The sequence below is a fragment of the Eumetopias jubatus genome, unplaced genomic scaffold (assembly GCF_037043125.1).
Source record: "Eumetopias jubatus isolate StellerSeaLion01/CBP00866 unplaced genomic scaffold, mEumJub1_p1.0 scaffold_5, whole genome shotgun sequence".
Classification (NCBI taxonomy): domain Eukaryota; kingdom Metazoa; phylum Chordata; class Mammalia; order Carnivora; family Otariidae; genus Eumetopias; species Eumetopias jubatus.
This window is the reverse complement of record NW_028274811.1, coordinates 146,133,122-146,156,612: the sequence shown is the minus strand read 5'-3', so window position 1 is coordinate 146,156,612 and position 23,491 is coordinate 146,133,122. Positions and strand designations below refer to the sequence as shown.

The following is a 23,491-nucleotide window of genomic DNA, read 5'->3' as shown; positions in this document are numbered from 1 at the left end:
ACAAAAACAACAAATAATCCAATTAAAAATGGGCAGAAGACATGATGAGACATTTTTCCAAAGAGACATATAGATGGCCAACCAACACATGAAAAGATGTTTAACATCATTCATCATCAGGGAAATGCAAATCAGAACTACAATGAGATACCACCTCACACCTGTCAGAATGGCTAAAATCAAAAACACAAGAAACAAGTGTTGGTGACGATGTGGAGAAAAAGGAACCCTTGCGTACTATTGGTGGGAATGTGAATTTGGTGCAGCCAATGTGGAAAAGCACGGAGGTTGCCCCCAAAATTAAAAGTAGAATTACCAGATGATCCAGTAATTCCACTACTGGGTATCTACCCAAAGAACATGAAAACACTAATTTGAAAAAATATACAGACCTCTTTGTTTATTGCAGCATTATTTACAATAGCCAAATTATGGAAGCAGCCTCAGTGTCCACTGATAGATGAATGCATAAAGATGTGGTGTACATACATATATACAGTGGAATATTACTCAGCCATAAAAAAAAGAATGAAAGCTTGCCATCTGCAACAAACGGATGGATCTAGAATGGTACGATGCTAAGTGAAATAAGTCAAAGAAAAACAAATCCCATATGATTTCACTCATCTGTAGAATTTAAGAAACAAAACAAACGAACAAAAACAGAGACAAACAAAAAAAACCAGACTCTTAAATATAGAGAACAAATTACTGGTCACCAGAGGGGAGGCAGGTGGGGGAAACAGGGGAAGGGGATTGACAGCACACTCACCATGATGAGCACCGAGTAATGCACACAACTGCTGAATCACTATATTGTACACCTGAAACTAATATAACGCTGTATGTCAACTATACTGGATTTTAAAAAATAAACTTAAAAATTTTTAATTAATTTTAAAAAAAGAAAAACAGCAACTTAACGTGGTCCAATGATATGACTACTTCCTATTTATGGTCTATAATCACAAAATGTCCAATCAAAAGGCACTTCTGTTGAAAACACCATTTACAGAGAGACCTCTAAAACTATGTAGCTTGTAGGCCAGAAAATGCTGATTTAAACTCAGTTCATGTTTCTGTCAGAGATTTCACCTCAAGCATCACAACTGTCAGGTTTGCTTTGGATAGAGCATTTCTGGATTGGCCAACCCCTGGCTCAGACCAACGAGAAGTTGCTGAAAATTCACTGTCTCTCTCCATCAGTGATGGTATAGTGGCAGGCAAAATGAATCTGCCGCTATGGGAGAATGTTTTGTAAACTAGTTCTTTTTTTTTTTTTTTTAAGATTTTATTTATTTATTTGACAGAGAGAGACACAGCGAGAGAGGGAACACAAGCAGGGGGAGTGGGAGAGGGAGAAACAGGCTTCCCGCAGAGCGGGGAGCCCGATGCGGGGCTCGATCCCAGGACCCTGGGACCATGACCTGAGCCGAAGGCAGACGCTTAACGACTGAGCCACCCAGGCGCCCTGTAAACTAGTTCTAATGTGTGATCAAAATGACCTGTCAATGAGAACCTGCAACTGCTTACACATTTGCTTAGTATTTAAAGACTGTTCACTCAAAGTTGAAAACAGGTAAGAGTAAAATGGAACAAGTCAGAATAAAGTCAACTGTAGAAGGCCACCGGCCTCTGTAAGGTGAGGACAATGGGCTGGTGCTAGGGTCTCTGCTCATTCGGTCTTGCCGCCACTCCTCAAGGGAGCATCTCTGAAGGAGCTGTCTGCCCACAGTCATTTCTCTCATTAACTATAGTGTCACCCCCTTAAGAAGTAAAGGAAACCACAAAGATACTACTCAGATGTGTAAAGCACTCAAAACTGGGTTTTAAAACTTCCTCCTGGTTCACAGATATACCTCCTGATTTCCTAAAAACAAACGAGTTATGTTTTACCCTTGTCCTGGCCATTTGGGTCACCATGAGGATGCAAGGTTCACAACCCAGGGGGTGGTGAAAGGAGTCACGCCCCTACTGGTCTCCACCCAAATGTTTCCAGAACGTGAGGCTTGACTACTGTTATCCTCACTTTCTGAGTCATCACTGGTTGGAGGCCTAAGGGTGGTGCCACCGTGCCCGTGGAGGAACGTGCTGGGGACACCCACTGGACAGTCAGTGGCCCTGAATCTTTACTTATAGGTTCCCAGCTGGAGTCAGTGAGCTGAGATCACTAAAAGTCTGATCTTTCGACAAGTGAGGGCTAATGCACTGGCTCTTTCAAAAAACTCTACATCACCCCATAGGAATTATGATGTATGTATAAACACAGATAAACGTAGAAGCAAACATCTATGTTAAACTCCATGACTCCACGTTTCCTCTAATTATACCACCTCTACTGGCCCGAGTTTTTTTATTGGAAAATTTCATAATTACCAATTAACTGCTCCTTTTTACCTGGCAAATACAGAGAGCCACTTTCACCTTTCAGAAAAAATAAATCTGAGAAAAATAAATTCCAATTCCTGCTGGAGGGTTTGAGAGTTTGGCCAAACACACAAAATAAACCACTACTTAATTATATTGTCAGATTAGCAGGTCTTGGCATAAATCTCAAAAGGTGAAGCTGGGATGGGATAGATAGGTGATGGGTATCAAGGAGGGCACTTGTGATGAGCACTGGATGTTGTATGGAAGTGATGAATCACTACATTCTACTCCTGAAACCAATATTACACTGTATGTTAACCACCTAGAATTTAAATAAAAACCTAGAACACAAAGAAAAGAAAAGAAAAGAAAAGAAAAGAAAAGAAAAGAAAAGAAAGAAAAAGCAACGAAGCAGGAATTTTAAAACCTCGAGTTCGAGACCTTCAAGTGTCTCAACATAACTCACAATACGCCCATCACCACTGCCAATATCGACCAGGGATCCTCTTCTGCAATGCAACATTTTCACAACATTTTCAATCTGCTTTGTAGTTGCAGGTACAAAAGGCAGACAAATTTTTCGGAGGGCTGGCATTAGAAACGGTGTGGCCACGGCATACACGGCCACCAGCGTCCCGCCAATAATCCCAGTAAATAGGAACCCCCAACTGCTTTTCTTCAAACTGTTGGTCCCGAGACTTGTAGGTAGAACACATCCTGAGTGACTTTCTTCGAGGACTTCCGGGGGTGCACCTAGATGGAAAGCAAGCAGGAAATATGTACATCGCACCAAATCTGAAATCCACGGTAGGTTTTTTTTCTTTCTAGAATTCTTACTGACAAACTCATACTGTTTAACGAAGGATGATTTAGCTGAATACAATCTAAATTACAACTGTAAGATTCCATGAGTTCTAAATTCCATCAGCTAGAAGTGTTTTAGAGAAAAGTATTCAATTCTAATGGGAGACTGACTAAAATCTTTTCTTTCCAACTACTAATTTTTTTTGGAGTCATCCTTAGAAAACAATTTGGTATTTTATGAATTCAATAAAAATACACAATACGATGTTAACCATGAACTCCGTATTTTTATGGTTTAGAACAAAGGTTCACAAATAAGTATTAAAATGTCTAATTACTACCCTATTTCAAATAAGATGCAAAGATTCCACATCAAAATTGGTCCGGTATCTACAGTCCAGTTGCACTAATTCAAGGAGACCAAAATCAGGTTTCACCAAAAAAAAAAAAAAAAAAGTATGGTGATGAAAAGATTTTTAAAGAAGATCCAAAAAGAACAAATGATACAATAATCATTTCAATGCACCAGTATGGAATAAAGCAAACTCCAGTCACTTGAAAACAAAGAAATGAATGATACCTGAAATACCCTCCTCTTGAGTTTTACCCTTTAAAATCCTCTCAAGAGGGTCTCAAGTTCCTGGGACTGAAACTGATTTGAAAATGATTTTGAAACTGATTAGGGAGGAGCCCAGCACAGCAATAAGAGCAGGACCTGGAGGTGAGGACCTGGACTCTGCACCTGGGTAACAGTATGACCCTCTCTGAGCTTTGGTTTTCTCATCTGTAACATGGGGATTACAGGGTCACTGTGCGGACGAAATGAATGGATGCAAGGAACGCACTTGTAACACTGCTCGGCACACGCTGACTGCGACCACCGCTGGCTACATGCTGAACCCCACAGGTAACAAGGCTGCTCCCAGGCAGCTCCCAGACTAGTAGAGCAGATAAGGCCCCAAACACAGGAATCATAGGAAACAGAAGACAGTAAGAGGGGGGAGAACAACAGATTCTTTTCATTTGAAGATGTTAACATCCATGGTTTCAGGAATTAGTAAGCCATTCAAAGGGCCCATTGGATTATTTTCCCCAAGATGCAGTGAGAAATTTTAGAGGGTTAAAGCAACACACACTTATTATCATACAGTTGGGGGTCAGATGTCTGAAATGGGTTAGCAGCACTGGGTTTTCTGGTAGCCCTAAGATGGGACGGATTTGCTTGCCTTTTCCAGCATCTAGAAGCAGCCCACACTCCTCAGCCCACGGCCCCCCATTACCCAACCTCTGCTTCCATCAGGACACCTTCTTCAGACTCTCCTGCCTCCCTTTTCTTTATAGGGACCCTCGTGAGGACATCGGGTCCACGTGGACAAGCCAGAATAATCTCCCCATCTCAAAGCCCTAACATCATCCCATTTATAAATTCTGTTGTGTACCATATTCAAAGGTTCCAGATTAGGACATGGGCCGGGCAGTGGGCTGGGGGGGTCTGTTACAATTGGGAAATGTGGTGATCTGTTACAATTTGTGAGGTACAGATGTGAACACAGGACACACGAAAAGCTGGCCCTCTGCAGTGAGTCACTGCTCAAGGCCAGTGGCCAACTACCAGCATCTCACACACACTGGAGCTTTGTTCTTGAGAGCCAAGGTCCCCTAAAGTGAATTTTAAAACTGGTTTCCCAGTAGAAAACCAACTCAGAAACAAGAACAAGAAGAGTCTACTGCTGGTGCTAGAAATAAGATCAAAGTAAAGATTAGGAAGGTGATGGTGTTTGATAGAAAGCAAGAGTTTTAAATACATTTTCAGTTATGCCTTTCAGCATCACATGGAGGAATTTACATGCTATAGTAAATAGTCATGCATTTTATTGTTTTTTAAAAAGTCAAAGTACCATCTGCCATGCCTCTGCAAAATTATCCTGTGGGTATTCCGATTATACAGTACAGTGGTTAAAGGGATTTGAGTCATAAAGTTCCGGAGTCACAGAACTTAACTAGTGTGTTACATTAGATAAGTTTTGGCCAAGGCTCAGGCTCTCCACCTGCAGAATTCAGAAATAATACTATCCTCATGGGGTTATTGGAACAGTTAAATAAATAATGCATATAAAGCACTTAGTGCTCTAAATGAGAGAGTAAGTGATGACTGTTAGCTGCTACTGTTAGTCTCAGTACTATGGGTACGGGGGGGGGAGCTCCGTAACTTTTAACTACTTCATATACCATGCAATGTGCCCATTTAACATGCATAAGGCAAAGATTTTAGTATATTCATAGATATGTGTAACCATCACCACAGTCAATTCTAGAACATTCTCATTACCTCAAGAAGAAACCCCTTAACCTTTTAGCTATCACTCCCCCCCCCACACACACACACACTCCTTCACACCTTAGACCTAAGCAACCACTTACCTACTTTCTGTCTCTACAGTCCCTATTCTGGACTTTCATGGGAGTGGAATCATACAGTATGCGCTCTTTTGTAACTGGCTTCTTTCGCTTAGCGTAATGTTTTCAAGATCCATAGATCAGTACAGTAGACCCTTGAACAACACCGGTTGGAGCTGCACAGATCCACTTAAACATGGATTTTTTTTTTATACATTATTGTAAACATTTTCTCTCGTGATTTTAATAACACCTTTTCTTTTTTTAATTAACATCTACGCTAATAAGCATACAGTATGTAATACATATAACATACAAAATATGGTAACTGGCTTCCCATCAACATATTAGCAAAGTTTTGGGGGAGTCAAAAGTTATACATGCATTTTCGCCTGCACATGAGGTCTGACTATACAAGTTTAGACTGCGCGGGCACCCCTAACCCCCACATTGTTCAAGGATCAACTGTACTTTATCACTTTCTACGGCCGAATCTAAGCCTATAAAATATTAGGTCATGACCAGTGCCCTTAAGCAAACATTTAGAGAGCAGAGTACTCTAGCTGTATCACGGTGCTCAAGTTACTGGACTATTTGTGCAAAATGGGGATTTCTTCAACAAACACTTAAACAGAACTTGCTAAGGGCCAGGCACTGTTCTCCCTGAATCCTTGCAGGAGCTGTGCAAGGGAGATACTCTTGTCACTACTGCCATTTTTGCAGGCAAGGTAACGGCGGCACAAAGCCGGTAAGTCACTTCCCCGAAGACCCAGCTAGTCAGCGGCCGCGTTACAGGACTCCCACCCAGTGTGACTCCAGTTCACAACTCAGAACACCGCGAGGCAGACTCCGTGAGTTATTCGCCCCAAAGCGCTCAGAACCGCCCCCGGCAGCTAGATACCGGTAGCAGCGAGCGGCCCGCGCCCCGTGCACCGGGGGCTCCCACATCTGTCCGGCCCGACCTGGAGGTCGGAGGGCCCAGCAGCCCGCCACCCCACGTGGGGCCCGCTCCCGCCACCCCCCCCCCCCAGCCCGCCACCCCCCCCCCAGCCCGCCACCCCCCCCCCAGCCCGCCACCCCCCCCCCAGCCCGCCACCCCCCCCGCCGGCTCACCGCCTCCTCCCTCCATCGCGAGACTTCCAGCGGCTTGAGGCGGGCGGGGGGGGAGTGGACGGAGGCGGGGGGAGGGGAAAGGGTGGAAACCCGGAAGTGGGCTCTACCACCTTCTCGGAGCCGGGGTGGGACGGAAGGAGAAAGTAATGCTGCAAGGAAACGAGTTCCTCGTTGGGGACCCACTACCCAGAAACTCCCCATGGTACAGCTCTGGCAAATGAGTTCCATCTACTCTTGGCTTGTGGATTTTAACTTCCCGTCCGTGTCTTCGAACTTCACCCTCCCCCACAGCTTCCTGGATGATAGAAGTTTCTTAAGGCCTCTGATTCCAGAAGGTACTGTCTGGCGTCAAACTAGTCTCGGGTGAAAAATAAGTCTCACGCGCCCCGGACTGCTCATGCGCGCACTGTTGCGCCCTCCCGCGAGCGGAAGGCGTGTTCTCGGTTCCGGCGCGGTCTCCACCGGTTGGGGGAAAGTAACCACTGCTGTTGCACCATGGCGTCGGTCGGGACCCTCGCCTTCGATGAATATGGGCGCCCTTTCCTCATCATCAAGGATCAGGATCGCAAATCTCGTCTTATGGGACTTGAGGCTCTCAAGGTAACGGGACGGACGCTGGCGGTGGCATGAGGGGAGGCGGCCGAAGCTCGTGGCTCTGCGCCTGCGCAAGCCTGGGAGCGGTTCCGCCATGTGCTCCCCGGAAAGGTCGGGGACCCCGTCCCGTCTCTGGCCCTGCACCCCGCTCCTTGAGCTCGGGTGAGGCCAGCGTAGAAGCCTTTAATCTCAATTTGGGGTTTGGGGTGGAGCTGCTGGCACCCGTCAGCGTTGGGTGGGGCAGTTCAGTGCCTGGGCTGCGAGCCCACCTCCAGCCCCTGGTCGTTCGTAGAGTGTTTTCATCGGGAGGAGGCAGGGATGGTATTCTCTGGTCACCTGGCCAGGGAACAAGCCACAGCCCCCAAAGGATGAGGCTCCCTTTCTTTGTCACTTCTAGAGGTTTAGTCGTTTACGAAGTATTTAATTTCTCAGCACCTTTATACGTGGCGTGGTACTGGATGTGGTGTCGTAAAAACGAAAACCGTGTGCCATTAGAGAAGAAACTACCACCGCCTGCGTGGAAGGTGGACACCCATGACCATGATGCAAGGAATAGGAGGCAGCGTGTGGATGCGGATAAAAGGTGGAGGGTGGCTTTTGATCAGAGGTGGGGTCACTGTTTTTGAATGTGGCAGAGGTAGCGTTTGGGGGAGAGGGGACAGCAAAGGCAAAAAGCTGGGTGGAAAGACGCGTGGTACACTGTAGAGGGAAAGAGCAATGTGGTTTTCAGTGGAGCCCAGTCTCGTTTAAGTCAACAGCAGTTCCCTGAAGGTGGAGGCGTGAATGCCTCACAGTCAAGATGTTAAACCCTGGGAGGGAGGGGAGCCAGTAAGGGGGTTTTGAGCAGAACCGCAATTCAGGTAGAACTGTACTTTAGGAAGTTGGGTCTGGTGGACGAAAGGGAACAGGAGGGACCAGAGGAGTTAAACCAGGAGCAGGAGTCCAGGTGAGAAAGTCATCCGACCACAGGTGTTGGCAGGAAGTGCAGTGGAAGCTTTGAGAGGACATTAGGGTTTGTTAAAAGTAAGATCGCATCTCCAGGGCTGAGGTGTCTCAGTTCACTTGGCGTCTTTGTATTTGAAACAAGTGAAGAAGCCATACAGTCCCCACTGTTTGCACAACGTCTCCGAACCTCGTTTCTCAGTGTGGGTAGTACACCTCCCTCAGGCTGAGGATGAGGGTTACGTGGGGTCACTTCAGGCAGGTGGTGCAGCTTGTCAGTGAAGAAAGGGGCAGGATTCAAGCACACCTCTGGCTGACTCCAGAACCGATGGTCTAAAGCCAGAGTTCTCAGCTTTGACATTGTTAATATTTGGGGGACCAGATCATTCTTTGTTTGCGGGCCCCTCCTGTACAGGACGTTGAGCAGCAGCTATGCCTCTACGTACTCCATCCATGGCAGTGGCAGCCCCCACCCCATTTGTTACAACCAAAGATATCTGCAGGCCATGCCAGATGTCTCCTGAGGGACAAAGTCATCCCTGGTTAAGAACTGCTTACCTGTGATGATGATCCTTTAAAAATTCCATTACACAGACAAATCCTTCAATGTGTATCTTAATGACCGACATTTTCACAGATCCTATGAAGTTTGTCTTTTCCTACCTGCCAGGTGGAGTAACCCGGGAGGGCTTCACAGAACATGTGCATTTGAACTGCTTTGAAAGTTGGGGTTTTGATGAGCAGAGCAGCTTCTATGCGCCGTACTGCTTCAGGGAACAGAGGACATATTTGGGGAACAAGCATGGACCGTCGTCACTGGAAGGGAAAGTAGCTCTCAGGTTGCGGAGGGCATTAAAGAAAACACTGAAGCTTTCAGACTTCAGTGTTGAGGCACTGGGGAGTCATTTAAGGTTTGCGACTGGCAACTGACGTGTTTGAGAAAAATGGGTGGGTTAGCTGGTTGTCAGATGAATCTAAAGGATGGAAGTACATAAGAGACCCTGGATTTCTGTAGGGTGCTATGGATCCAGGTTAGGTTGGTGACAGCGAGACTGGGAGCAAAGGAACATTTGGAGGGAAAATGAGCCTGGTTGTGGCGCAAACAGGAAGGGATGCTTGCAAGTTGCCATTACTTTACTGATACTCTTGGCACATGACAAACAAGGGTGACTTTTGACATGTAGGCCATGTACTGGCTCGACCATGGAATAGAAGGGTACATTTCTGCAGTACACACTGTAGTGTGATAATTCAAGGTGCTGTTACGTGTACATCTGGACTCTTCGTATGAGGTTAGCATTGCAAAGTGGTCCTCCATGGCCTGTCTGGTCAGACTGCCCGTGCTCTCAGCTGTAGAAGAACCTGCCTTGTAGATGTGCTGAGTTAAAGCACTAGGTTCTGCTGCTTGTACCTGAGAATGATCTACTGAAGCTGGTGGCTGTGAAGGTTACCACACTTATTTAGACTTGCATGTTGCCACTTAAATGTGAAAGCTTTTAGAGAACAGAAACTATGTATAAATAGATTTTTATAATCATTAGTTGTGTGGTTTTAACTATTAAAATACATAACTTGGACATTTGTTTTTCATTTTTTTAAAGGAGCTTATTTTGTATGTTTCTGTTTTTAAGATATTTATTTGACAGAGAGTGAGACAGCGACAGAGGGAACACAAGCAGGGGGAATGGGAGAGGGAGAAACAGCTCCCTGCTGAGCAGGGCTCAATCCCAGGGCCCTGGGGTCATGATCTGAACCGAAGGCAGACCACTGAGCCACCCAGGCACCCCTTGAACATTTGTCTTTTTCTGTTTGTTTCATTTTTCAGTCTCATATCATGGCGGCAAAGGCTGTAGCAAATACAATGAGAACATCACTTGGACCAAATGGTAAGAGACTACCTTTCTGTGTTTTTTGACGAATGTTATCAATTATAGACAATTGATACAACCCTTTTATAAAGTTGGGATGTGGGGCAGGTGGCATCCTAGGTCCCCACCTCTAACAAACTTGTTTTGTGTATACCAGGCTTTCAACGTGTTCATGATCATAGGTGCATATGGTTTTACGTCAGGGTTTTTTTCTCCTTTTTCACATCATTTCATTAGCATTTTCCACATCATAGTTGTCCCTTTTTATGATTAATGCTACATTCAGTGATGCTCCTTTTTTTCCTCCCATTTCTCTGGCTTTAGCCCTTTAGATTGCTTCCAGTGTCTTGCTTTGTATCCGCCAACCTAAAAGAATGTTTGCTTGTAGATACTCTTTTATGTGCATTAAATTTTTATAATAAGTTCTATAAATAGGAATTGCGTGAAGAGACCTAATTTTTTTTTTTATAACTTTTGGTACAGATTTTGTTTCTGTTCTTTTCCCTAATGCCATTATAAACATTGCCGTCTTTCTAGGACTTGATAAAATGATGGTGGACAAGGATGGCGATGTGACAGTGACAAATGACGGTGCCACCATTCTAAGCATGATGGACGTGGATCACCAGATTGCCAAGCTGATGGTGGAGCTCTCCAAATCACAGGACGATGAAATTGGAGATGGGACCACGGGGGTGGTTGGTAAGAAAGCAAAATAGCCTTTCTCACAACCTGTTCAGGAGTATTGGTTAAAATCACACACACCTGCCAAGAATGTTTGCTCTGAATCAGATTATGAGGAGACCGTCATGCAAATCCAGGTTGAAGGACATGGCTCAATATAAGGCCCAAAAGTCCTTTTCCTGGAAGAACAAGAAGGGGTTGGGGGAGCATTTCACAACTGTTCTAAATCAAGGGAGCCAAAACGAAATGGCACCCAGCTATAGTGCATAACACTTGATTGGATGTGGGTGCTTTTTTGTTTTCTTTGGTTTTTGTTTTGTTTTAACCGTGAGGGATGTTTGGGATACATGGGAGGATGTGTGGCTTGCGCGTTGCAGAGTAGTGCCCCGTTAAGTTTCCTGAGCATGACAGTTACATTATAGTGCTACAGGAGAACGCCCTTGTACTTGGAGCTGGATGCTCAGATACGTATTAAGATGACGTATTAAGTGATTTTTGCAACTAATTGTCATGTGGTTGAACAGAATTACATGTGTGCCTTCGTAGAGAAAACAAATGTGGCAAAATGGTGTTAGTAAACTATTCATTTTACTATTCTTGTACTTTTCCTAAAGGTCTGGAATACTTAAGTTTCGGAAGGTGGAAGAGGGAAAGAATTGCTTTAATGTTACCTTTTCTGCAGATGAAATTTGAATTCATTTATTCAACAAATATTTATTGGGTCCCCAGCACTGTGATGGATGGGCTTGGAGTGTGGCAGTATTAAAACAAACGATATTCTTCCTCTTTGTGACACTAAAACAAGGGGGAGGAAAGATGGTGGGGAGGCTAAGTCGTAAGTTCTTAAATCCTCTTACCACCAGCAGATGTCACTGAGTAGAAATCCTTGGCCTGGGAGGGGCCCTTGGCTGGCTCACTTGGAAGAGCAGGCAACTCTTGATCTCGGGGTTGTAAGTTAGAGGCCCATGTTGGGTGTAGAGATTACTTAAAAATAAAAAAATTCTGGGTCACCTGGGTGCCTTGGGCTCATGGTCCCCTTCCTGCTCGGTGGGGCATCTTCTCCCTCTACCCCTCCGCCCTGCCTGTGATCTCTCTCTCTCTCTCAAATAAATAAATAAAAGCTTTGAATAAAATAAATTTTAAAAGAAAAATTCTTGGCCTGGAAAGCACAAGAGGTTTTTGCCCTTGTAAAAAATGTTTTTAGGTTATGTTCTTCAGTTATGTTCTGTCCATCACCGAGAGCTAACACCATTTATAAGGGGGGGAGGAACTGTCAGGTCTTTGCTAAAAGCAAAACCAGAGGCTCTTGTAGAAAAAAATAAACCTCCACCTCCAAGATACTTTTACTTTAATTCCAGAACCTTCCTACTTTTAGGGTAGCATCTGATTGGTAGGGATCATACAAGCGTTCACGTTTTCCTGATCTGTTTGTGCGCTGTCCTGTCTGCAGTCCTGGCTGGCGCCCTGCTGGAGGAAGCCGAGCAGCTGCTGGACCGTGGCATTCACCCGATCAGGATCGCCGATGGCTATGAACAGGCCGCCCGCATCGCTATCGAGCACCTAGACCAGATCAGCGATAGTGTCCTCGTTGACATAAAGGACATTGAGCCCCTGATTCAGACCGCAGAGACCACGCTGGGCTCCAAAGTGTACGTTTACGGTAGAGCACCACCATTGGCACTTGTAGAGAAAGCAGCGTGCATGTGCTTGTTGCTAAAGACCTCCTTTCTGATGGCTACCGGTAGCCTCCTACTGTTCTGTGTGCTGCGTTCTGTTTTTGTTATTTTGGTTTGCTTTGTTTTTAATGCAGGTATAGCCACATGCATCTGTTTTAGTTGGAAACTGAAGTTCCGGGCTTGGGTATTTAATCTTCTCTGCAGTATTTGTAAGAGATGCTGTTCTTTAATGTAGCAGGATAGGCTGTGTTAGAAATTGAGCAGAAAATGGTCCTGCTTGGGGAATGTTAATTTTCAAAACACTTGCACCATTTCTTTGCTCATTTAGGGGGAGGGGCTCCACTTTTCATTTATTCAACAAGCAAGTACTGGTCCAGAATTTTAATTCAGTAAGAAGGGACAGTCTTGAAATTGACTTACACTGGGCGTTTTCAACGTTTTCATAATGCCTGCTATTTACCAGGCCTGCTGCCACGTCTTGGGGGCTCAGAGACGCAGGTCCCGCCCCCGGAGACTCAAAAGCAGCCTCATCCAAGGGACATACTTATTTGAACAATAATATCTACTGGCTCTTGCCATGATGTAGCATAAAAATTTAGCCTGAGGTGCATTATTACACTGGTTATTTTGAATCAAGATCAGTGTGAGAAATGTTTTAATTTTTAATTCGTGTGTGTGGTAGTTTTAGCAAAAAGGAAGGCAGAGTCCTGACTCGGATGTTGGGGAGTACAAGAGAAATTGTTGCTTCCTCTACCCTCAGGGAAAGGCTTTACAGCAGTGCTGTGCTAGGTGCCTCCTGGTGTACAGGTGCTGAGACTCGCTGGCTAGAGGAATGGTCTCTGTCCCAAGTACAGTACTGTCCTCCTGGAAGGCAGATGTTACCCTTAGTCAAAATGTACAAACCTCATGTTGTCACGGCTTTGTAAGTTGACCTTGCTGTGTTTGCAGGTCTTCATTATATCATAGATCTTTAGTGCAGAAGATGTTCAAAACAACCAATAATGGCCAGATACATTCAGCGTAAAGCAAAATACCATAGATTCCCTAATAACACGGGTTCGTGGTTATCTTCTCTCTAAAATGACTCAAGATTTCAGGCACTATGTTCCAAGTACTAAATTTCGGTGCAGTTTTTCTAGAACCAAAAGTAAATTTATTAAGCAGTCTGTTTAGAGGTTTCAAAGGTTTCCAAAAAGATACCGCTATGGCCCCCCACCACCCTGGTCCGTAACTGATGTTGGTGGAAGTTCCTACAAAGGTAGCAGCCATGTCAAGTTCTCTCACTTCTTACTAAGTGCCGCACCTCCTTGAGACAAGGTGTCCTTTCTTTCCCCATCCCAGGTATGGTTTTCTCTGGGGTCTGTGGAGCCCAGGTGAGGACGCCCCACCCCAGGCTGTTGAAAGTGCGGATTATGGTGGCCTTGCTGGCTACAGACTCCAAACATCACTGGTTTTACAAAACATCCCGGAGTAACCACATTGTATCATGTGTCATGCTTTGGTTATAGTAGTGGTTTGCGAACATGAAAGGTTTGCTTGGGGTTTTCCTCAGGGTTAACAGCTGTCACCGGCAGATGGCCGAGATTGCCGTGAATGCTGTCCTCACCGTAGCGGACATGCAGCGCAGAGACGTGGACTTCGAGCTCATCAAGGTGGAAGGCAAAGTGGGCGGGCGGCTGGAGGACACGAAACTTATTAAGGGTGTGATCGTGGACAAGGATTTCAGTCACCCACAGATGCCAAAAGTAAGTCCGTGCCTTTCAGGTTCAGACGGTTTTTCCCGCTCTTAAATCCACCAGCTTAAGGGTTTTCTCTCTCCCCATAGCAAGTGGAAAATGCTAAGATTGCAATTCTCACGTGTCCATTTGAACCACCAAAACCAAAGACCAAGCATAAGCTGGACGTGACCTCTGTTGAAGATTATAAAGCCCTTCAGAAATACGAAAAGGAGAAGTTTGAAGAGATGATTGAGCAAGTAAGTCTCACCGTAATTGTTAGTAAAACTTAGACTCTGAAAGGATATGGTTAGTTAGCTGTAGATTTGTACATGATAATGCATGGCGCTCACCTGAAATGTCTGGATGCTCCATTGTTTGGTTCCACACAACGTCTTAACAGTATGAGCCACGTTGTTTCGCTTTTAAATTATAAAAATAGTAAAAGTTCACAGAAGAAATCAAAGTGGGCACAGGGCCCAGAACGGCCTTAGCACGTGTTCAAAATGTTTAAATACAACTTGTAGAGAAAAGAGTTACTGAATAAGTGGAATTAAACTAGAACGTAACTAATTGTAATTCCAGTTCTTGGCTTATACAGCACCTTAACCATTTTTCTCTGGCTGTTAATATTTTACATGTGTATAACCCTGACAGTGGCTTCTTCAGAATTTACAGCATCAGCACTCCATGAGCATTACTTACCGTGACAGACAGACCAGAAGCCATCTTGATGTTTGTCTTCACGGGAGTAGTTGGATTCATATACTCCTATGTGATCTGTGTCTCTGCCTCCCATATACCAGGCACTGTCGTATGTACCTGAGATATAGCAGGGAACAAAGCAGAGTTCTTGCCCTTGAGGCGCAGAATAAGGGGAAAGTGGGTAGTGGCTCTGTGAAGGACACTGGTCAGAGAAAGTCTCTCTAAGGCAGTGACACGTGACCAGAGACCTAAGCAAAGTGAGAGAGCTACGTATCTGGGTGAAGAGCATTCCAGGCTGAGGGTAAGGTGGGTGTGGGCAGCATATGCAAAGGCCCTGAGGCAGGAACATGGTTGGCATGTGCAGGCAACAGCAAGGCTGAGAGGTGGGAGCATGCTGGCAGGAATTTGTAAATTAAAACCCATTATCTGGGCTACAAGGCTGCCGTGGAAATGCCAGCCGAGGTGCACTGGGTGAAAAGGGGGCAGGAACTGAGAGGCCAGGGGAGTTGGGTGAATGGTGTTGGTAGATGTGTGGGTTGCCAGGAATGTGTTGGGACAGGATGCTAACATACTACAGAATGAGAGTTGTGCACGGAGAGAGGAATGTCATCCTCAGTTGAGGGGACCAAGAAGGACCCCTCCTATTTTGAACACATGGGAGGGAAAACTAGCCGTTTGAGGAGGTACTGAGGCAGGTTGACTTCAGGGGACAGCTGGGGTTTTTTCACAGCAGGAATATGCCAGGAGTGCTCAAGAATTAGTGGGCTGTTAACAGACTGAGTTCCAGAGGGTAATGGAATGAAAGAGAGCCGGGGTGGTGGAAGATTTCAAGGGGTTTAGGTGCAGACAGAGTGGGTGTGAGGCATGGCCCAGCGACCACAGGTGACCGCCGAGGGCAGGATACATGGGACCGTTCTGGTCACTGCTGCCTTCCCAGCACAAGTGGCTTAGCCGTTTGCGGGGTGGGATGCAGGATCACCTCTGTGGGCCTCTAAAGTAGCCTGTTGATGCACAGAGGGTAGTGCACCCAAGTGAGAAAAGCAGATGGAGAGAAATGTGTGTCAAAGGTGCTGTTTCTGTTAGACACATACATGAATGAACTTGCCTTACGGGTATTTATGGCGAGACAGCTGTCCCCCCAGGTCCTGGGGCAGTGCTAAGCCTTGTTGACATGTCTTTGTTTTATTTCACTGTGGCCGTGGGGTTCGGCGTGAATTACTGATATTTAAAGCATAGTTTACAAACCGAGGTGATTCCAGGGGCGCCTGGGTGGCTCAGTCAGCTGAGCGTGCAACTGCTGATTTCAGCTCAGGTCATGATCTCAGGGTCATGGGGTCAAGCCCAGTGTCGGGCTCTGCACTCAGCTCGGAGTCCGCCTGGGATTCTCCCTCTCCGTCCCTCCCCTACGCATGCACTTGTAAGCTCTGTTTCTGTCTCTCAAGTAAGTAAATAAATCTTTTTTAAAAACGAGGTGGTTCCTATTGGTACTTGTGCGTTATTTAGAGTCTGGGCCTGACAGAAAGTGAGACACTCGGGTGTTTCCTTCCTTCTGCTTTGTTTCAATGCACACCCCACTGTGTGTCCCGTCCTTCTTCGAGCACAAGGAACACTGACGTGACCGAGGCATTTTTTTCCCCAGATTAAAGAAACGGGAGCTAACCTAGCTATTTGCCAGTGGGGCTTTGACGATGAAGCAAATCATTTACTTCTTCAGAATAACCTCCCTGCGGTTCGCTGGGTAGGAGGACCTGAAATAGAGGTAGGACGCTCGTGCGAAGACCTGTGAACTCGGGGTGAGCTTAAGATGCCTGTGTGTCTTGGCGTTGCTCTTACAGCATTTGCCTTCAGTAACCCCATTGTGCCAAGGCTCCGTAGGTTAGGGGAGGGGGAGCTGGGAGAGAGAAGAAGGCTGGAGTCTTTTCTTATTTATAAAAAATGTACATCATAAAGAACAGCAGAGCTGTGTAGTTCTGGTGTGCTGTGGTTTTTAGAAATGCTCTCCCTCTGTCATCCCGCTTGGCTCTCTGAGGCAGGAAGCCCTGTCTTAGCCACTTCCGTGTCAGCCACATGCTGATGGCCGTCTCACATGTGGTCTGCGCCCGGACGCACGGCCTCTGGTCCTCACCGCGGCCAGGGAGTGGAGAGGGGCCGCTGCGCAGAGCTCGGTCCGGTCAGGAGAGGTGGTCAGGAGCTGTGGGGAGTGTGTGCACGGTGGTGGGACCGACTAAGACACCAGCCCTTCGAACCACACTGATTGACACGGCTTTTTGGGTTGACCTTGACCTTTCTGGGCTAGCGTGTGTTAGCACTTGGATGTGTACAGGGTAGTCCTAGATGGGGCTTGGCTCATCTGTCGTGTGACCCAGGAAGGTCAGTGCTCACCAGCGTCGTGTCTCTCCTCCTCCTGACCACCCCACCCAGCTGATCGCCATCGCAACAGGAGGCCGGATCGTTCCGCGGTTCTCAGAGCTTACGTCCGAGAAGCTGGGCTTTGCTGGGCTTGTAAAAGAGATCTCCTTTGGGACCACTAAGGACAAAATGCTGGTCATCGAGCAGTGTAAGAACTCGAGGGCTGTGACCATTTTCATCAGAGGAGGAAATAAGATGGTGAGAATCTACTTATTTACCCTGCATTTTTTCTGCTTTTGGTATATGGTTTGGCTTTGCCCGTCATGTATTTAACTGAGATGTAATTGCTATTTTTTAAACAATCGTTTTTCTTAAGAAATCATGACTTATCATGATGTAAAATTATCAAAGATCATGTGCTGTTGTTAATTCTACAAGGCACACTGGCCTTGGAGTCGCTTAAGTGAAAGTAGGGGACCCAAGTAAATAACCACTGATTCTCTCTTCTCTCAGGATAGATATTTAGTGCATCCTGATCACTTAGACTCGTGAGGTTTTTCTTGGTCAGTTTTGGATTTTTTGACCCCTTCCCTTGCTCCTCATGGGTCCCAGAATGAGTCGCTGGCTGCCTCTGCCTGGTTGTAACTACATTACAGGGAGGAAAGGGAGGGTAAAGGTAGAAACCATCTGGCAGCGAATGTTCTGGTGTGTTCTCTCCATTTGTTCTTAACCTAGAGAGTTTTAATGGAGTTAGGAGTATTTCCAGTACTCAGCAAACACCTAGATTAAACCAGAGGTGACAGGTAGCTGGCTCTAAAACAAGTACATGGTAATAACAGTAATTTAGGCAAAACTGTCTCCTTCCGTAGATCATCGAGGAAGCGAAACGCTCCCTTCACGATGCTCTGTGTGTCATCCGGAACCTCATCCGCGATAACCGTGTGGTGTACGGAGGAGGCGCTGCTGAGATCGCTTGTGCGCTGGCAGTGAGCCAGGAGGCCGACAAGGTAGAGCCCCTGCGAGGTCTCTGGACCCCGGGGGGTACAGCAGTGGGGCTGTGAACAAAGCATTGTAGTCGTGGGCGACCAGCATCTGGTCTGGGATTCTCGCCCACACGTTAGGTGCAGCTGTCCAAAACCCGGCATTCCAGCCTTGACTGACCATCGCTCTCCAGTCTCGTAATGTTATTTGAAGCTCAGAGTTAAATGAGTATCATAACTGAAAATAAAGTAGTAAGAGCCGATTTGAGACTTTTCTCACGTGTATACCTTTTCCTCCCCCCGTAGCGACGTTTACATTTACATTCTATTCTTAGAATTTTTCATGAGTCAGGTTTTCGAAGTATGCGATTTAGTTACATTTCCAGATTGCGGGCTTGTTTTATTGTTTTTACCAAGCACGCTAACCGTGACCCTGCCCCCTTCCAGTGCCCGACCTTGGAGCAGTACGCCATGCGGGCTTTTGCCGATGCGCTGGAGGTCATCCCCATGGCTCTTTCTGAAAACAGCGGCATGAATCCCATCCAGACTATGACCGAAGTCCGAGCCAGACAAGTGAAGGACATGAACCCTGCTCTGGGGATTGACTGTTTGCACAAGGGTACAAATGGTGAGGAGCAGTGGTGACTTGGAGGGGCTGCGTTGGGTTGAAATCTAGTGATTTCATGCTGGGTGCACAGTGTGAGATGATCGTATCTTAAATACTTACACCCTTGAGATATTCAGGTCCCAAATTTTAGAAAGTTTCGTTTGATAACCTTGGGAGTTGCTGAGACTGCTAGTCCTAGCAACATATCACTGATTTTAATAACCGTAAAGTATAATGTGCCGTTTCCTACCAAAGATGATTTCTATTTCTGGTTTTAGAAAATTATTCCCACGTTTCTTCTTGACACAGGTAGGTTCTGGGTGTCCTGGGAAGCAGCTCTGAAATTGACTTTTTGGTCTCCGTTTATTCTGGGGTTGTGTCCACGATTCCGGTACTGTAGCTGCTGGGGTTTGAAAGGGGACCTAGCGGAAGCTTGCTGGAAGGAACGGTGGCCCTCGTGACTCTGGTGCTAATGGGGCCGTGTCCAGAGTTCTGCAGTCCTCCCCAGCCACAGAATCCGAGGATTTGTGCTTGTCCTTAGAACGACAGCTGTGCTGTGGTTTTCATGTTCACGGCCAGTGGATCTTAATAACAGCAGCTCTTTGTCAGATACTTGAATTTGTTTTCAACTTGAAGGCCTGGTTCTGTTGACATTTACAGTTTTTAGGCCTTTCTTGGAATTATTTTACATTTCAGGTATAGTCCGATTTTTTTACGTATTTGGGGCTTACTAAATTATGTTATTAGTGAATACTTTGTGGGGCGAGATGTCTCTGAAAGGTTTTAGCTAGTCGCCCAGCACTTTGAGCTTGTCATTGGGGAGAGGTCCCCTCCACCCCCAGCTTTCTGGCACCCAGGTTCAAGTTCCAGAGTGTCCCGGGAGAACAAAATCCTGTTCCTCTGAAGTGTCACTGGGACTGTGGGCTTCTTCCAGATTTGTATTTAAGTTTTACTTTGATTCTATAAATGAGAACAAGTTATTAATATGAAATATATTAATAGGAGAATCTCTGTATTTTTCAGATATGAAGCAGCAGCATGTCATAGAAACTTTGATTGGCAAAAAGCAACAGATCTCCCTTGCAACACAAATGGTTAGAATGATTTTGAAGATTGATGACATCCGGAAGCCTGGAGAATCTGAAGAATAAAGAAAAACTTGAGAATAAAATGTAGTAGTAAGACCCACTGCTGTGACCGAATAAAGGGATGTCTCGTGACGCATCTGCAGTTATTTATTACTGTGTCCTTTTTCAGACACTGTGGATGCTGTTATAATAAATAAAAATAGCTGTTTGGTTAACCATGGTTTTACTTGTTCACAAACGCTCGGTTGTGGGAGTGCTGTCTCGCAAGCTTTTGTATTCGTTCCATTAAAGCGCTCTCCATAAACCACTGCTATCTTCTCTTCAGGAAACACCGACTGACCAGTCAGATGCTGCCTTAATTAAGGGGTTTGAGTAGATCTTTTTTTTATCTGTGGGTACTTTAAAACATTGAGTTTGTTCTCAAGATTCGATGGATTGTGGGCTTGGTCCTGTGAAATGTATTTCAATGCTGCACCTCTCTGAATAGATGTGGAGACCCGTCGGAGAGAAAAGTATGGGAAACCACGAGATTGCGGGATGTCCCGAGCTCCTAGCCGAGACATGCATAGCGAGCATGCGGTAAGATTTCACGTAGGCTCCTGGGCGTCCCGTTGCCCTGGCGCTGCCCTTCCCCAAACAGGCCAGCGTGTGCACAGAGGAGACCCAAGTGGGCCCAGACTCCTGCACCACCTGTAGGAACGTAGAAGATTCGTTCAGAGCCCCGCTGGGGTTTCCCTTCCGCGGGACAGAGCGCGTGGAGGTTTAGAATGGGTTGAATGGAAGGAAAGGTCTCGTGTGGGTAGACCGGTGTCTCCTTCCTAAAGGGACAGTGGCTGACATGACCCAGCCCTTAGCACGGGCCAGGCCTTGTTCTGAGAGTGAGCTAGACCGAGTGCTGCTCTCACCTCCTGGTCAGTGAGCTGTAGAGCTGGGGCAAACCCAGGCACTCCTGACTCCCGGGGGCCCCTCCTCCCCTAGGCTGTTTCGCCCCGTGTCTGGCTCTCTAGATTCCATTTTTCTGGAGAACCAGGATGTTTACTTCGGTGCCACCAGGGGGAGAGGAGTCCTGATGGGACTAGTCGCATGACCAGAATTACGAAGTGAATTGTTGCGGTCTACGCTGACTTCAGTGATGTTTCAGAGTTGCCTTCTGTGAACCCGGATCCTGTTGGATTGTTTCCTCTCGGGCTGTATGGGTGGTTTGGCAAAGCAGAGGCTACAGGCTTAGGGGAGTGAGTGCTGGTATTCCCAGCAGTATGTTGTGGAATAGACGGTCCAGTTTTGGAAGCTGAACACGGGCACCTGGGTGGCTCGGTCACTTACGCATCTGCCCCTTCAGCTCAAGTCATGATCTCAGGGCCCTGGGATCGAGCCCCACGTCAGGCTCCACACTCAGCTTGGAGTCTGCCTCTCCCTCTGCCCCTCCCCCTAACTTATGCTCGCATGCACACGCTATCAGATGAATAGATGACATTGTAAAAAACCCTACTGCACATAGAACCTGGTGTGTATTTCATTTTAAAACATACTGTGCTGTAGCACTATTAACAGTCTGTACTACTGGGTTCCGGGTCGAGTCAAGTCAGGCGGACCCACCTGACGGACTTAATTCCAGCCTGCAGACAACACAGCAGCTTGCTTTGGACCAGCCTCGCCTGAAGCAGTCCATGATTGTCTGAGAAGAGCCACTAAACCACTCCTCCCTTCCAACATGGGCCTCACACACGGTCCTGGTGGTTTTGGGGCTGAGAGAAACAATAAGGCCCACGAAGAGGAAAATCTATAGAGACGTTTCACAAACTTGATTTTGCTTCATGTGAGGACCTCTTCAAGGTAACACGTGACCTTTTGTACTTTCCAGTTACAAATTTCGTGCCATGTTATGTGTCCCTTTTTTTCCGTCTATAATGCAAAACACTTATTCCGGGCTCTGTAATGAGGCCTTAGGACACTGGGCAAAAGAAACCAGTCTGTCAAATGGAGAAGATCCAGAGTCTTCAGTAGCTGAGCCTGGGACCCACAACCCCCGGGGGTGCCAGGGGGACCTGCTGCCCTGCCTTCAGCTGTGAAGTCTCCACCTGACGCTTCAGACTTTGCAAACGTCGTGCCTTCCCGCTAGGCAGCTTTCCTAATCCCGACCGCCGGACGGGTCCCAGAGAGCCTGCTCACCAAGTGCGGGGTCAGCCCGTGCCCTCCATCCCAGCCGACTGTCATCTGTGCACACCAAGAGTGACTCAAGGCACGGGCCTCCCAGGCCAGATTCCTACACTGGACCAGGACAGCACTTGCCTGCTGGCTCCCAGCTCCGACACTGGCTGGATTTACTAGGTGTTTGCTAAATGGCCTGCTCTTCAAGGACAAGCAACCACTTACAGTTGCCTCTGGTAGGGCTGAGAGGTCGTGTGTTACATGTGACAGGCACCACACAAGAAGAAAAAGCCCCTCTCCCTGAAGGAGGGCCTTGCTGAAGTAATGGGAACACGGAATCCTTAGCTCCCAGCCTGGAGCGCACAGCTTCCTGACGTTCTGTGACAAGTGTAGAGAGCACGTCCTTGTGGCAGGCACGGTGGTTGTGCCAGCCCATCTAGCCCCCTTATCACCGGACACCAGTGTTACTCGAAAGGACGTTGAACTGGTTACACTTCTCAAGAATGATACAGTGAGCCTGAAACTTAAGTAGATAACCGTCTTAGTTCAGGCTCCTAGAACAAAAATGCCATAGACCGTGGCTTAAACATTGCTTTCTCACTGTTCCGGAGGCTGGGAGTCCCAGATTGGGGTGGGTGGCGGTGGGGGGGGGGCGCGGTACGTCTTGGGAAAGAGTTCCCTCCCTAACGACTAGAGCCACTGGCCTCCCTCCCTGCCCCGGCTGGTGTTCTGTGAGCTGGAGGCCCACAGCCACGCGCATGACGAGAGGGCCCAGAACGGCAGGCACCCACCCATGTCCTGACATCAGCAGGGCCCTGAACCACTCTGCGACCCAATTAGGAGTGTTGTGGGAAAGACTCCAGTGTTATTCTCTCAGCCACCGTTAGTCGGGGTATTTGCAGCCCAAGAAAACCTGATCTTCCAGACAGGACTCAAACCAAACTTGCCCAGAGCCCTCCTTCTCTCCCTTACCTGCGTCATCTCTAAGCAGGCCTCAGACGGTTCACTGTGTCCTCCCAGGGCTCTTCTAACTGCTCCGGAATCCCTCTCCTCTCCATATCCCTGCCTGGGTGAGGCCCACATCACTGCCTCCTTCTCTCCCTCTCCAGAGGGACCCATCTTGTCACCCCTCCGCCCTCACAGAACTAAAACCATCAGTCATATGAGACTCCGCAAGCCCAGCTGTGGAAGAAATGAAAGGGTCGGTGTGGATCCTTCACACTGCAGGGACCCTTCTCGTTCCTGTCTTCTGGAACAGAAGTGCGTGGGTTTCCCTCCCAGAGGCCCAGGGTTGCTGGGAAATGGTTCCAAGTTGGCCATGGCGCCCGGGGGGTGAACAGCCCAGAAGCCAAGTGGAAACACCCTCCCCATGCCCCCACCTGATGGAGGGCACATCCTGCAGGGCCTAGGCCTGGGTGGGAGGGTGGCCAGGTGGCCTTTCTGGATCTGCA

The 23,491-nt window shown here is 47.1% G+C and overlaps 2 protein-coding genes across 7 annotated transcripts in view; one reads left to right on the top strand and one right to left on the bottom strand.

The window, feature by feature from the left end:
* Nucleotides 1-6,723, bottom strand: part of ATPSCKMT (ATP synthase c subunit lysine N-methyltransferase) — a 31,876-nt gene extending 25,153 nt beyond the window's left edge. For all 6 annotated transcript variants that reach the window (XR_015768241.1, XR_003612211.2, XM_028122647.2 and 3 more), the window contains exons 1-2: nucleotides 6,685-6,723; nucleotides 2,837-3,123 (exon numbers count right to left, since the gene is read on the bottom strand). Coding sequence is in view for 4 of the 6 variants with exons in the window: in XM_028122647.2 (XP_027978448.1) it covers nucleotides 2,837-3,123; nucleotides 6,685-6,700 (303 nt within the window). In the remaining 2 variants the exon portion in view is untranslated. The remainder of the gene's footprint in view (nucleotides 1-2,836; nucleotides 3,124-6,684) is intronic.
* Nucleotides 6,724-6,834: 111 nt separating this feature from the next.
* On the top strand, nucleotides 6,835-20,107 carry CCT5 (chaperonin containing TCP1 subunit 5). Its single transcript, XM_028122646.2, has 11 exons — nucleotides 6,835-7,284; nucleotides 10,046-10,106; nucleotides 10,626-10,790; nucleotides 12,223-12,421; nucleotides 14,001-14,193; nucleotides 14,274-14,423; nucleotides 16,508-16,627; nucleotides 17,290-17,475; nucleotides 18,087-18,224; nucleotides 18,645-18,825; nucleotides 19,828-20,107. The coding sequence occupies exons 1-11, from the start codon at nucleotides 7,180-7,182 to the stop codon at nucleotides 19,953-19,955; spliced, it is 1,626 nt and encodes a 541-aa protein (XP_027978447.1). The 5' UTR covers nucleotides 6,835-7,179; the 3' UTR covers nucleotides 19,956-20,107.
* The last annotated feature ends 3,384 nt before the right edge of the window (nucleotides 20,108-23,491 follow it).